The 11,738-nt window shown below is 43.0% G+C and overlaps 1 protein-coding gene across 2 annotated transcripts; it reads right to left on the reverse strand.

Moving 5' to 3' along the window:
- Positions 1–3,029: 3,029 nt before the first annotated feature.
- On the reverse strand, positions 3,030–10,273 carry igf2b (insulin-like growth factor 2b). 2 transcript variants are annotated; one of them, XM_020641630.3, is made up of 4 exons: positions 10,058–10,273; positions 9,020–9,170; positions 7,355–7,536; positions 3,030–5,958 (listed from the first exon to the last, which is right to left on the reverse strand). In XM_020641630.3, the coding sequence occupies exons 1-4, from the start codon at positions 10,130–10,132 to the stop codon at positions 5,719–5,721; spliced, it is 648 nt and encodes a 215-aa protein (XP_020497286.1). In that variant the 5' UTR covers positions 10,133–10,273; the 3' UTR covers positions 3,030–5,718. The 2 variants fall into 2 exon arrangements, with proteins under 2 accessions (XP_020497286.1, XP_065812746.1); XM_065956674.1 differs by having other exon boundaries at positions 7,355–7,532; positions 9,016–9,170; positions 10,058–10,272.
- Positions 10,274–11,738: the final 1,465 nt, after the last annotated feature.

Genomic DNA, 11,738 nt, shown 5'->3' on the forward strand with positions numbered 1-11,738 from the left:
AAAAGGATGCAGATTGAGTCATTTTTACATTATGAAATGAAGCTCTTTGGCAGAATTAGCCAAATGGTTATGTTTTGGTGTAATTAATAAGAGAAAGAGAGTGCTTTAGGGCAAACGCGCCACAAACAGGAGTTTTGACTACTCCTGGGGGACGGTACAGTTTGTCCCGGCTCTAGGGGTTCTCTGGTGTGACCCCCTTTCCCTCTGATTTCCCCTCGCTCTGTCTCTGTCTCTTTCTCTCTATCTCAATCCTCTCTCTCCATCCCTCTTTTCAGTCCAGTGCAATTAGGGAGGCAAAGTGAGAGAAGAGGAATGTGTGAGCACGCTTTGTGAGGATCGGGAGAAAGAGAGAGGGAGTACAAGGGAGAAAGTGAGAGATAAAGAGAGAGGGAGAGATGAGAGAGACACACAGAGGAGGGGGAGGAGAAGAAAGGAGAGGAGAAGGACCGTCTTAATTGGCCTGTGTGGCCACGCTGGGCTGTGATGGTCTGGGTTTGCCAAACCCTGTGCCTCAATAGTTGGCCTGGCCTTACATGCATCCCGTGCATCCGGCCAACCACAACTAACTCTAGTGTGCTCTTTGGCAGTTTCCAATGTCAGGCCTGGGAGAGTTGTGCCACCCACATATATACCCTGCTCTACAGTTCAGGAGGCCTCTCTTATGGGGGTTGATGTGAGGGTTTGAGTTTACAGTTATTTGTATACTCCATGTTAGTTTAAGGTGGCATTGTTCCCTTAACTTGTATGAGATAATGTTAAAGGGAGTTTTTTTTCCAAATATAGATGCAGCTCTCCTTTAATCTAAGTTTAAAGATTCCCCTCCCTCTGACATATGTTAAATACTTGAAACGTGCTCAATGTTCAGCTCTGTTGTTGACACCCGCACAGTAACAGTTCTAATTATCTCGACAAGATCTAACCATCACAACCACCAAGCTCACCAATCAGGAAAACAAGTGATGATTTGGCGCTCTGTGGCCCGGTTTGACTTGTTTCGGTTGACTTTTTTCATGCCAGCTGATGCTCTGTCAGGCTCAGCGGTGACGAGATGAGCCCTGAGGGATAGAGAGTCCCTGTTCTCATTACCAAACTCCAGAGAGTTATGTATAAACACCTGCAGGGAACGGACTCAGTCCCAGCGTGGCTGTTGGAGAGCAGACACACACACACACACTTGGGAGTATGTTCAAAATAGTCTGTGAGAGTAAAATATTTATTGGGAGTGACACCATCGAAATACTGCACTAGCAATGCATTTATCCATACGAGGGAATGGAAGTAACGATGCAGAATTCTTATGATTAAAGAGGCAAAAATGCGAGAATTTGCATGTTGAATTCAGGCAAAAAAACAAGTAAACTTCTGCAGCCTCTAAGCATCCTTCGGTAGTGAAAATATTTCCAGGAGATGCATTTAGAGCATGATTTCCCACTCTTTTTTTTTACAAGGGATGAAGTCCTTAGAAGGCCATTAAGGTTTCATGAGACAGGCAAAGGTGATATAATTACAATTTATGACCATACCACATAGAGAGGAACTCTTTACAACTTAAGAAGCTGGTCTCTCCATTTTCCTAGAAGCTACTCATTTGCGTTTCATCACTGTAGAGCTCTGCAAAGCAGAGTTTTGAACTAAGAAAAAAAGCCGCAGAAAAAATGATATTTTTGCCTCTCCTGCTTGTGAAATTCAATCTCTTTGATGCCAACCCTAAAAAACACAACAGAGAGTTACAGTAAACTCTCCTGCACCAAAAAAAAAAAGCCCAATGCCCAACTGCTTTATTCTGGAAACAAAGAAACTAAATTGTAAATCTGCCCGGTAACAACATTCCCATGTGTGCGTGTGTGCATGCATGTCAACAAAGAAAAAGGTCGAGCTGTTTTTGGAATATGCTCAGGATAATTTGAGACATGTTTGTTACTAAACTTAGACCTGAAGTGGAGCTTGCTCCAGTATTTAGCGAGCAGCTGGAGGATGGAGGGATGGATGAGTGTGTAAGAGGCAGTGAGAACAGGCCAGGTTTAGTTAGACAAGCTGCAGCTTTCTTCTTTGGCATATCAAAGAGCAAGAGACAGACAGACAGACAGACAGACAGATAGACAGACAGAACGAAAGAGAAAGACAGGCAGAGATGCAGGGAATCGAGAGAGAAAGGAGGGAGGATGGGGGAGAGTGAGAGAGAGGGTGCTAAAAGCAACTGCAGATTCTTTGCAAGGCCTTAAGATGTAATAAATCATTTAGAGGGCACATACGCTTTAATTGATATAAAAAGATCTTAAAAACGGCTCCATCACACAGTGAAAAGTGTCAACACACATCCAACACTGGCTAAACAAAAAGCAGTAAACCTTTTAGACTTTGTATGTTTGATAAAATGTTTTTTTATTGATATTAAAAATGAAAGTACATGAATTGTGCATTTCGGACGTTCTAGCGTGCAGAGGTTAAATCAATAAAATACACACAGGCTGAGTGAGCTACTGACACAGAAAAAGTTGCCATTGCTCGGCAAAGTATCTCTTCATATTCAGCGAAAAAAAGTGGTTGTCTTTCTCGCCATTCATAGGAACACTAGAGTCGCCTGTTCGAACATTACAATAGTGGATGAATGCAGTCCTAGCAGGAAAATATACAATAAAATAGAAAATAATATAATAACAATAATATTAATCATAATAATAATATAATATAATGTAATATAATAATAATTGCACTGCCTGCTTTGTTGCACAACTGAATTTGAATATAAGGAAAGACAGGACGCAGCCATGATCATAGAGATCTCTCTGATAGAAAGAGGAAGTATTGTCTTCACCGCAGCAGGATGAGTATCCATTAAGTCGCCATTTCATGGGCGATACATGACATAAGGAGGAGGAAGCATGATGTGGCACTAAATGACCTTGTTTCTGACGGTGGTTTTGTCACAGAGAGCTGTATCATTGTGGCCAGAGACGCTGAGCCTTCCACAACAAGATTATCACGTACACTCAGCACCTATACTCCACTTCTCCGTCGCAGGGCATAGATTGTTTTTGTTTGGATTTTTTTTTTTTTTTCATTTAATTCCTGAGTGCTTCAGAAATGTCAGCGTGATAGCCCTTCATCGAATGCATAATGGATGGATAATTGGAAGATTGTTGAGGGGTGAATGGCGGGCTAATTACCCTGCTTCCTTTCCCTCAACGTGCAAATACAGAAACATTGTGTCGATGCATAAGATCGAGAGGAAATGACAGATAGATAGACAGATATAGAGAGAGATAGAGATAGAGAGAGAGAGAGAGAGAGAGAGAGAGAGAGAGAGAGAGAGAGAGAGAGAAAATGAAAACAGTGGTACAATGATATGCTCTCTCCAGGATAGACAATGACCTTGAGGTGACCTTTGATGGCATCGCAGCCATCATCCTAACCTTCAATTAAGGCATCAACATAATAACTTGTGTAAGACACATGTAAGCTCATCCCTAAATCTACAAACTGACCAGACATTTATGGCCCAAACCAACAACAACATGAGTGGCACTGGCACATGAGCAAGGATGCTCCTCAGAAGATCATAGGACACGTGCACAATTACAAAGACATGATTTAATGAAGAACTGGTCATTTCCCCCCGCCATCAATACTAAAGTGGCTTCAAAACATAGTGGGTTTGAGTACAATCAATGTTGAACAGTTATTTCTCACTCATTGATACTTTCTTGGTTCACAGATCACCCTGACAGGCTTCTGGACCTCCATGCAGACCAGCGTATTCAGAGTATGTGCCTATTTCTGTGACATAACATGCCTATGCAATCCAGGCTTTACCGCTGTTAAAATATTAATTTAAAGTTACTATGGCAGATGAAAAAAAAAAAAGGAAAGAAAAAAAAAAGACGTTATTTTTGGTACAAAGCATCTACAAAAAAGCCTTACAACTCCAATTGGAAAACAGAGATCATACAAAGTAAAACCGTCAGTTGAGCATCAGTGCTACGTATATTATTTGGACCAATTTTTCAAATATATTTTATAACAAAATAAATAATGCCTTTATACAGTGCCCTTATTTGTAATTCAACAAACAAACAAAAAAGCTTGGCGGCTCATTACGCAAGATACAGCTCAGACTAAAGGAAAATAACACATCGTCCCTGGAAACTAATTATATATCTATATTTATATATATATATATAAATGTATATATATATAAATGTATATATATATATATATTCAAGTATTTGTTTTCAGGCAAAAGCATGTGAATACTACTGATATACAATAAAAATAAAAGGTTAGTTGACATTATTGCTGTTTTTTCCCTTTGAATTGAAATTTTGTGCCTTTCTTTAGAACTGTAAAATAACATAAGAACAATAACCATGGAAACAAAAAAAGCCGAACTTGGAAAAACAGGAATGTCACGGTACCAGAAACTGACAGGGTTTTCCTTTTTTTCATTGAAACATTGATATGAAAAGAAAACAGATAAAAGACAAAATAAAATATAATCATCATTATCCCACTTGCTCGTTGTCCATGCCATGTTACTTTATGTCAGAACAGTCTGCAAAGCCATGGCAAACTGGAAGCACTGTCCCAGAACTGTAGTACTGTCCCATTCCAGGCGGTCCACAGTGTCCCCTATGTGTCCCCACACTGCTCCCTGTGTGTGGCAGCCTTAGAGGGACATGTGGGTCGGGGGGCGCAGGTCCCCCTTTGCCGCTTACACTGGCAAGATAGTGATGAGCAGCCGCTAGCACTCACTGTGAGCCAAGACACCCACACAGCCCGTTTCTTTCTCAGTGACACTTCCCCCTTGACGTTGCCACTGTCAGGAGCTCCCCCAAATCCTATATTTTCCTCATTTTAAAGTCACACTTTCCTTAAAACGGAAAGTTTTAATGTTCATCCAAAGAAAAAAAACGTGCTTTTCAACCTCTTCTTTGAGTCCATTCCCAAAGCTAGCACCATGACATTTTTTTAAGCTACACGTTCATTGTTCATAAAAAAATAGTGCCATTTTTTTCTTTACTTTGACGTAATCCGTGGCAATGTGCAATTTTGCAGACTCTTTTCTGCTTTTTGTTTGTGATCAAAAGGTGCTGGAACAGGAATCTAATTTTACAAAATAATTCCTTACAGTGTGGAAGTCCCTTTATAGGTAGAGGTGCAAACTAATAAGAAAAAGAACTAACAGAGATTTTCGTTTTTGCCTCTGGAAAGATTATGTGGAATGGATTCTTTCATGCAAGCTGCTCTTCACTTTCAGTTGTCTTCCACCAGGACAGAAAAACATTCCTCCGGGTGTCCTCTTGACACTTGCAAACCCCAGATCTCTTTCATCTTCTTTTCTCCTTTTCCCGTTTCTCTTTTGCTTAAGGATCCACCTGAATTGCATTCAGCCAAATTGTTAACTTTTTGTTCATCATTTGTGTTTGTGCCTTTTGTGTCAGTGACTGAAAGAGAGAGGGAGTTCAGACGGGAAGAATGTGAAGGCATGTTTGTGTGCCAGAGGAGGGTGGGTGGGTTGGGTTAAGGGGGGCATTAGAATAGGGCAAAGGGGTCAAGAAGTAGTGGATGAGAGCAAGGGGGGAGGGATTGGTGGGCTCGGACAGGGCAGGGGAGGTCAAAGAGGACTGCCACAGAAATGACGTCAGAGACAAAGCTATAATCCCCTAGTCTTTTTTTCTCCCTCCAAACTCTTGTCTGTGCAAAGGGCTGGCAGCGGGCTCATTTGTGGTTGACATAGTTGTCCGTGGTGAGCAAGACAGGCGGCAATTTGCTGGGCAGGCTGATCAGGGGCCTGTGGAAGATCGCCTGCTCATGGGCTTTGATCTTCTCCGCCTGCCTCCGAAACTTTTTGGCCCTCAGGATGGAGGGGACGCCCCTCCGGAGCCGCTGGGCCGCCTTCCTCTGCCACACCTCGTATTTGGAATACTTCACGGTCACATGCTGCTTCCTTGGGACTTCCTATTGTGGCGAGCGGGCAAAAATGGAAGAAAAAGGGAAAAGAGGGAGTCAGTTCATTAGAAGTGATAAGATGCTGTGCATGTACTTATTACAATGGAGAAATGCCTTGTTTGTTTTATGAAAAAAAAATCAGTCATTGTTGGGCAGGTCAAATGGAAATCATATGTCATTCTTGCAGCAACAACCGTCATAACAGACTCGCCCTGCCTCCGACTGGCTCTTGTTTTGGTTTCCTCGACTGAGAGAAGCTGTCAACAAGTGCTTAGTTCAGCCTCTTTAACATACTGTCAAAGGAAAGGGTGGCCGCTCGCCTCATATACATATGAGGCGCAAACGACTCGCTGAACTGACTAACCTCCTCAACCCGAATGTAGCCACACATACACAAATTGTAATGTAAAAACAAACTGCTTTTAAATGACGTTAGATGTTAGCGAAGCACCACCAGACTGAGACACAGTGGGAGTGGTAGCAGCGGGGCTAGAATTTATGCGTAAGTAGCCAGTGCTCCATGTGAATGGCTTGTTTTGGTGCTGCCACTTGAGGAGTGTTTACCCCCCTTCATTCACTGCAGGCCTGCTCAATAGCCTTAAGAACAGCTGGCCTTCAGAGCAGCCAGTACCCATCAACTCTCCCTGCATAGACTAACCAGGGACATGTCCCAACTAATTCCCCTGCAGACTCTTTTTCACACATTTCAAACAGAGTGAGCATTATTTTTCTTCCTATATTTGAAGAATAGCTTTTTTTTTTTTAAATGTTTCAAACCGTGATACTGATTTTTTTTAAATCCAAAGCTGAGGCGTTGAAAACATATCCATTGTCTAGTCTTGTCTTGAGGACAGTCTGAGTGATTTGAAGAGGTCTGGAAAGCAGCCACGGTTCGGTCTTGTGACTGCACTGAAAAGCCCACTCCGATGGTTCCCTGCATGTTTATGACATAATTCAACCATCTACTGTCTGGGTCAGGTGTTCCTGACCACATGGGTCAAAATGGATGCCAGTTTCACAGAGCTTACTGTTCCGTGACTAATAATCAGAACACACTGTTTTTTACAGCCCATCAGACTCCACCATCTCACAGACTTTCTCTCTCTCACACACACAGACACTGTCTTGACGTGTGAGTATGACTCTGCCTTTTCCTGAGTACAACATGCTGTGACTGTCGCAATGTTTTCCATGATGGTCAGCACTTTGCATGGAAGGTAACTGCTTAGCAATGGCCATTTCACAAGATAAACCTGTCTATGTGCGTGTTTTAGTGTGTACTCGGTGTCGGGGACATGTGGGTGAGGCTCAGAGGTGAATAGGCGCAGGAGATGTGAGGACAGATAGAGACGCGGATTAACAGTAGTTCCCATACATGCATGTTGTTGTTGTTGTGAAGACGTACCTGTTTTAGTGCGGGCATCACGGGTATGACCTGTAAAGAGGTGGCCGACACGTCCCTTTCAGACTTTGCGGGTTTGGCACAGTACTGCTCCAGCAGGTTGAGGTCACAGCTACGGAAACAACACTCCTCTACGATCCCACGGTTCTGGGGGCGCCGGTTGTTTCCCCTGCTGGTTGGCCTACCTGAGGAGGAGCACAACAAAGGATGAAGAAGGCCACAACATAAGCACCAATAATGAATCTGGGTTGTTTTCGCAGGATTACTTCGATAAATGAAGAAGCCCACATGGTAAAGAGGATAAAAGGAAATCTATGACCAACTGCAACAAATCTTTTTGTTTGTAGAGGATAATCTGATTAGGGCTATCTGGAAGTCGTTTAATGAGTGAATACACAAGTAAACATGCTGTGTTGTAGACACCAAAAGAAACAGACAACTGGGCTCTCAGACAGACCTTTGAGAGAGCAATTACATAAAATAGAAACTCTTCAGTGACCTTGTCCTTTGTCAAGTCAGCAGATATAATAAAGAGGATGAGATGGGTGAGAGAGGGAGAAGGGGCAGTGAGGTGGAGAAAACAGGAGAAAAGGGATCAGTGCTGGGAGAGAGGGAGAGGGTGTGTGTGGGTCAAGAATGCAAAACAAAAGAAGAAGAGAGTAAAGACAAGTGAGGAAAAAAATAAAGAATATGGTGACTGAAAAGGCCTTGTTTGAAGTCCTGTGCCTCATATAATGTTGCAGAAATCTCATGGGAGGGAAGATTTGATTGCAGGAAGAGAATATGAGAGAAGGAAAAAAGAGGGAGGAAGAAGGGGAGGTTGAACAAATTTATGTTGCTTTAAATTGGATTATGATCTTTCTGATGGGAGTTAAGCTTCTGTGGCTGAAAAAAAGCAAACAAAGAAATGTTGTCTGTCAAAACGGGGTGGCTTAAAAGTAGGGGGTGGGAAATAACTAATATATTTTCTTTCAAATGTTTAAGAAGAAATTGCTTTCTCCGTTGTAGAGACAACATGCCATTGTGGCAAAGACTGAGTAAACAGAAACTTATCAATATGAGGATTAACAGCGACCACAATGCATTCCCATAATGCTTTACAGCTATTCCCATCATCTCCACAATGGAAGCAATGATCAGAATTGATGTTAATGATCTCCTCTTAACCTGACATCAAAAACAGCCCCCCCCCCTTCCCTCTTCCTCCTCCCCCCTCAGAGTCATCAGTGTGGTAGCCTGGCCTGGGAACACTGGTACTGAGGTGACTGGTATGCCTCTTGGGGTGCTATTACTTTACTGGTAAACAAGCGGCCCATTGTGTCGCGCGGGGTCGTGTGTGCCTTCACAGCTCGCCGGTCTTTCATATGCAATGAGAGGTATGGGCTGCAGGCAGAATGCGCACACTCAGCAAAGCAGCCTGGACCATGTCTTCAGACACACAGCTGGCAAGAATCCCTCTCTCTCTCTCTCCCTCTTTCTCTCCTTTCTCTCTCTGTATGTGTGTGCGCGCGTGTGTAAGACAAATACCAAACACGCATACCGCACAGCCACAGACAGAGCGATAGTCTCAGCTATCCAAACAGATGTGAGTCTCGACAGAGGGACATAAAACAGCCAAACAACATTCACGAAGCCCATTGTGAGAACTTGTGTCGCTTTGAAACCTACTGAAATAGAAGCCTCTGTCTTCACACACGAACTGCAGCGCATCCACCAGCTCTCCCCCACACAGCGTCTCCGCCGAGGCTATTTCCACAAAGTAGAGTGTCAGAGCCAGTGCAAAGAGCAGCGCTCGACTGGACGAAGACATCTTCTTAACCTGCAGACAAAAAAACACATTGCAGAAAATCCGTTTAGCATTTGCACATAGGCATACATGTCAAAAGTGACGACACAAAGAAATTCTTAAAAAAAAAAAAAAAAAAAAAAAAATCCCAGATGACAGCCAGATGTTGCCTTTCAGCGTGATATAAGAGGATCCACTTTTTACGCACTCGAGTTGCATGCTTGTACAACATGTACGATTCCCACTGTTACGTTCTCCTTCTTTGTATTGACCTAGTAACTCAGAAAAAGCTGATTGCGCGAGACAAATAATGCTCCCCACCCCCCTTAAGACTGTTATCAGTCGCTGTCACTGCGACGCACCTGGAAGAAGTGCTTATTGTTGAGGAAAAAGTAGACAGTATCTCTGGCTTTCTCAGTCTTACACAACTCTCCAGAAGTTGCAAGACCGGCTGCTCGATAGTTAACTATCTGAAAAGCCAGACTCAGCATATATTTTCCCCTTGCTCACCCTGAGATGAGCTCACTGACCCTCAAACCTACCGCCCCCTATCTGCCGACAAAAAGACCAGCTGTTTGCTCCAAGTCTTGCGGACGGGACGTACAATCCAGAAACGAGAAGTAAAAAAACACCTCTCGGGTTTTTTTTTTCTATTCTGAAAGGTAACCTGTTGCTCAAATGCTCCAAAGCATAAAGGGCTCCAAATGTCATTCATGCATGTTTAACTTTATCGTTGCATGCAATTTCAGAGATGTCCGGTTGCTTTTTCTGCACAGAAATGATGCATTCAATGCATCTGATGCACCCGAACCGGTTTTCGTACTTCTTAAGCCAAGCAAAAAAAGTAACTACATCGCCAGAGGTCTCTCACTGACCGAACAGCACAACCGGAAAGTATTGCACTTTCTTCGTCTGGTTACCTTCATTCTGCTGTGCTCCGTTCTCCGGCAGGTATGGCAAACTGAGTGGTGTCCGTGTCTTTGCTGGGTCTCCATGTCAGATGGCAGTAGTCAAAAACGTTGGCCAGTTATTTGGTTGTAGAGATTGCAGGTGAGTTAGTTTCCCAGTTGGAGCGGCTATAAGGGATGATGTATGCTGTCCCAAAGACCAGGCGGCAGGCGACAGGCAAAACTTCTCGGTTAGAGGTATTATATACCAAAACACGCCCATATAACCAAGACCCACCCCCTCGCTCCTCCTCTCCATGGCTGTTAAGAAAATGGTCCAGAGAGGTTTTATGGAAAAGTGCTTAAAGGGTGAAAAAGGGAAAGAGATGGAAAGCGAGTGAGAGTCTCAAAATATGGAACTATTCCATAGGCATTTTCCACGTTTACGCACAGTAACCTACAATCACAATGTTTACGCATAGGGCGCAGACTGGCAAGAATAGATGTAATTCCTTAGACTCCAACAAAAAAATGTCAAAGTCCCCACCCTGCTGTGATTAAGATTAACAATCTGAGTGGAAGCAGTGTGGTCACCTCTCTTGTGACTCAGGTGGAGAGGAAGCCACGGGGGCCAATCTTTTCCTACCTGATGGGAGGTAGAAGCTTGGGGAGAGGAGGATACAGCAGCAGCAGTAGTAGTAGTTACTGGTGCAAAAATAAACAGCCTCTAGTTATCGTAAATGTTGAGTCATCATCAAAAATCTCAAACGAAAGTGATGAAGACTTTTAAGACTTTCAAAATGTTTCAAAATGTTATTATTGCGTCACTCTGTATGGATGACATTTAGTGAACTCTGACCTGTTAAAACTCGGATAGAAAAAGCTTCTCCAGATGCCTCACCTGCAGCTTTGCCTTAAACAAAATTCATAATCAAGCTTGAGAATTTAAAACGTTCAAATTAGTAAGTTTTTTTTTCTTTATAAAATTGGTGATGGTTCCCTTATGTAAGTGTTGCTCCTTTTGAAGGTAAGGATGTTGACATGTCTTTAGACTGATACTGACACCTAGAGGTCAAGGCAGCGAACCTCTGTTTGTTTGTCTCCCATTTCAGCAGGCTGGAGGGGTTCATGCTGATTCACAGCCTCTTACCTGACCACCAGGAGCTCTGCCCAGGGGCCTGAGGCCTGACCTTTCAAAATAGATTTTTCACATTTATTGTTTCGGTGCTTTTCTTTACCACCCCTCCCCCTCCCCTCCCCTCCCCTCCCCCTCCCTCAACCTCCCTCAACCTCCAATTGGACGTGTTTGGCAAGAGTATGCTTGTACCTTGAGGTGAGGTACCTTTCATACAGGTTGTGATTATGGAACACTTATCTTTCAATGTAATGCAACATTTGATTTCAGGGTCTAAACCCTTTTTCCAATCTACCTTAGGGGGTTAATTTACAATGTATGTGTTGATTGTTTTTCTGTTTGTTTGTTTTATTTAAGGACGTAGAAACCCAGCCTAATAGTGTTTAAAACACGATGACATTAAGGATTACGATTGCTTAAAAAGGCTCAATATATAAATCAGTCAAACATTGAAAGATCAGACAGACGCTGCTAGACAGCTCCCTCTGGTGGCTGACATGTAAAGTACAGACATCTTTAAATGTTACACACCCTCTTAAGAGTTTAAGGATGAAAACTTGAAAACATGACAGCAAGATG

The sequence above is a fragment of the Labrus bergylta genome, chromosome 7, assembly GCF_963930695.1.
Source record: "Labrus bergylta chromosome 7, fLabBer1.1, whole genome shotgun sequence".
Lineage (NCBI taxonomy): Eukaryota > Metazoa > Chordata > Actinopteri > Labriformes > Labridae > Labrus > Labrus bergylta.

Excerpts from the sequence above, each read along its gene's own strand:
- igf2b (XM_020641630.3), bottom strand. The coding sequence starts at position 10,132 with ATGGAGACCCAGCAAAGACACGGACACCACTCAGTTTGCCATACCTGC. Across the intron at positions 9,171-10,057 it reads CGGAGCACAGCAGAATGAAG|GTTAAGAAGATGTCTTCGTC; the intron begins GTAACCAGACGA and ends TTTTGTCTGCAG. Across the intron at positions 5,959-7,354 it reads TGATGCCCGCACTAAAACAG|GAAGTCCCAAGGAAGCAGCA; the intron begins GTACGTCTTCAC and ends TCGCCACAATAG.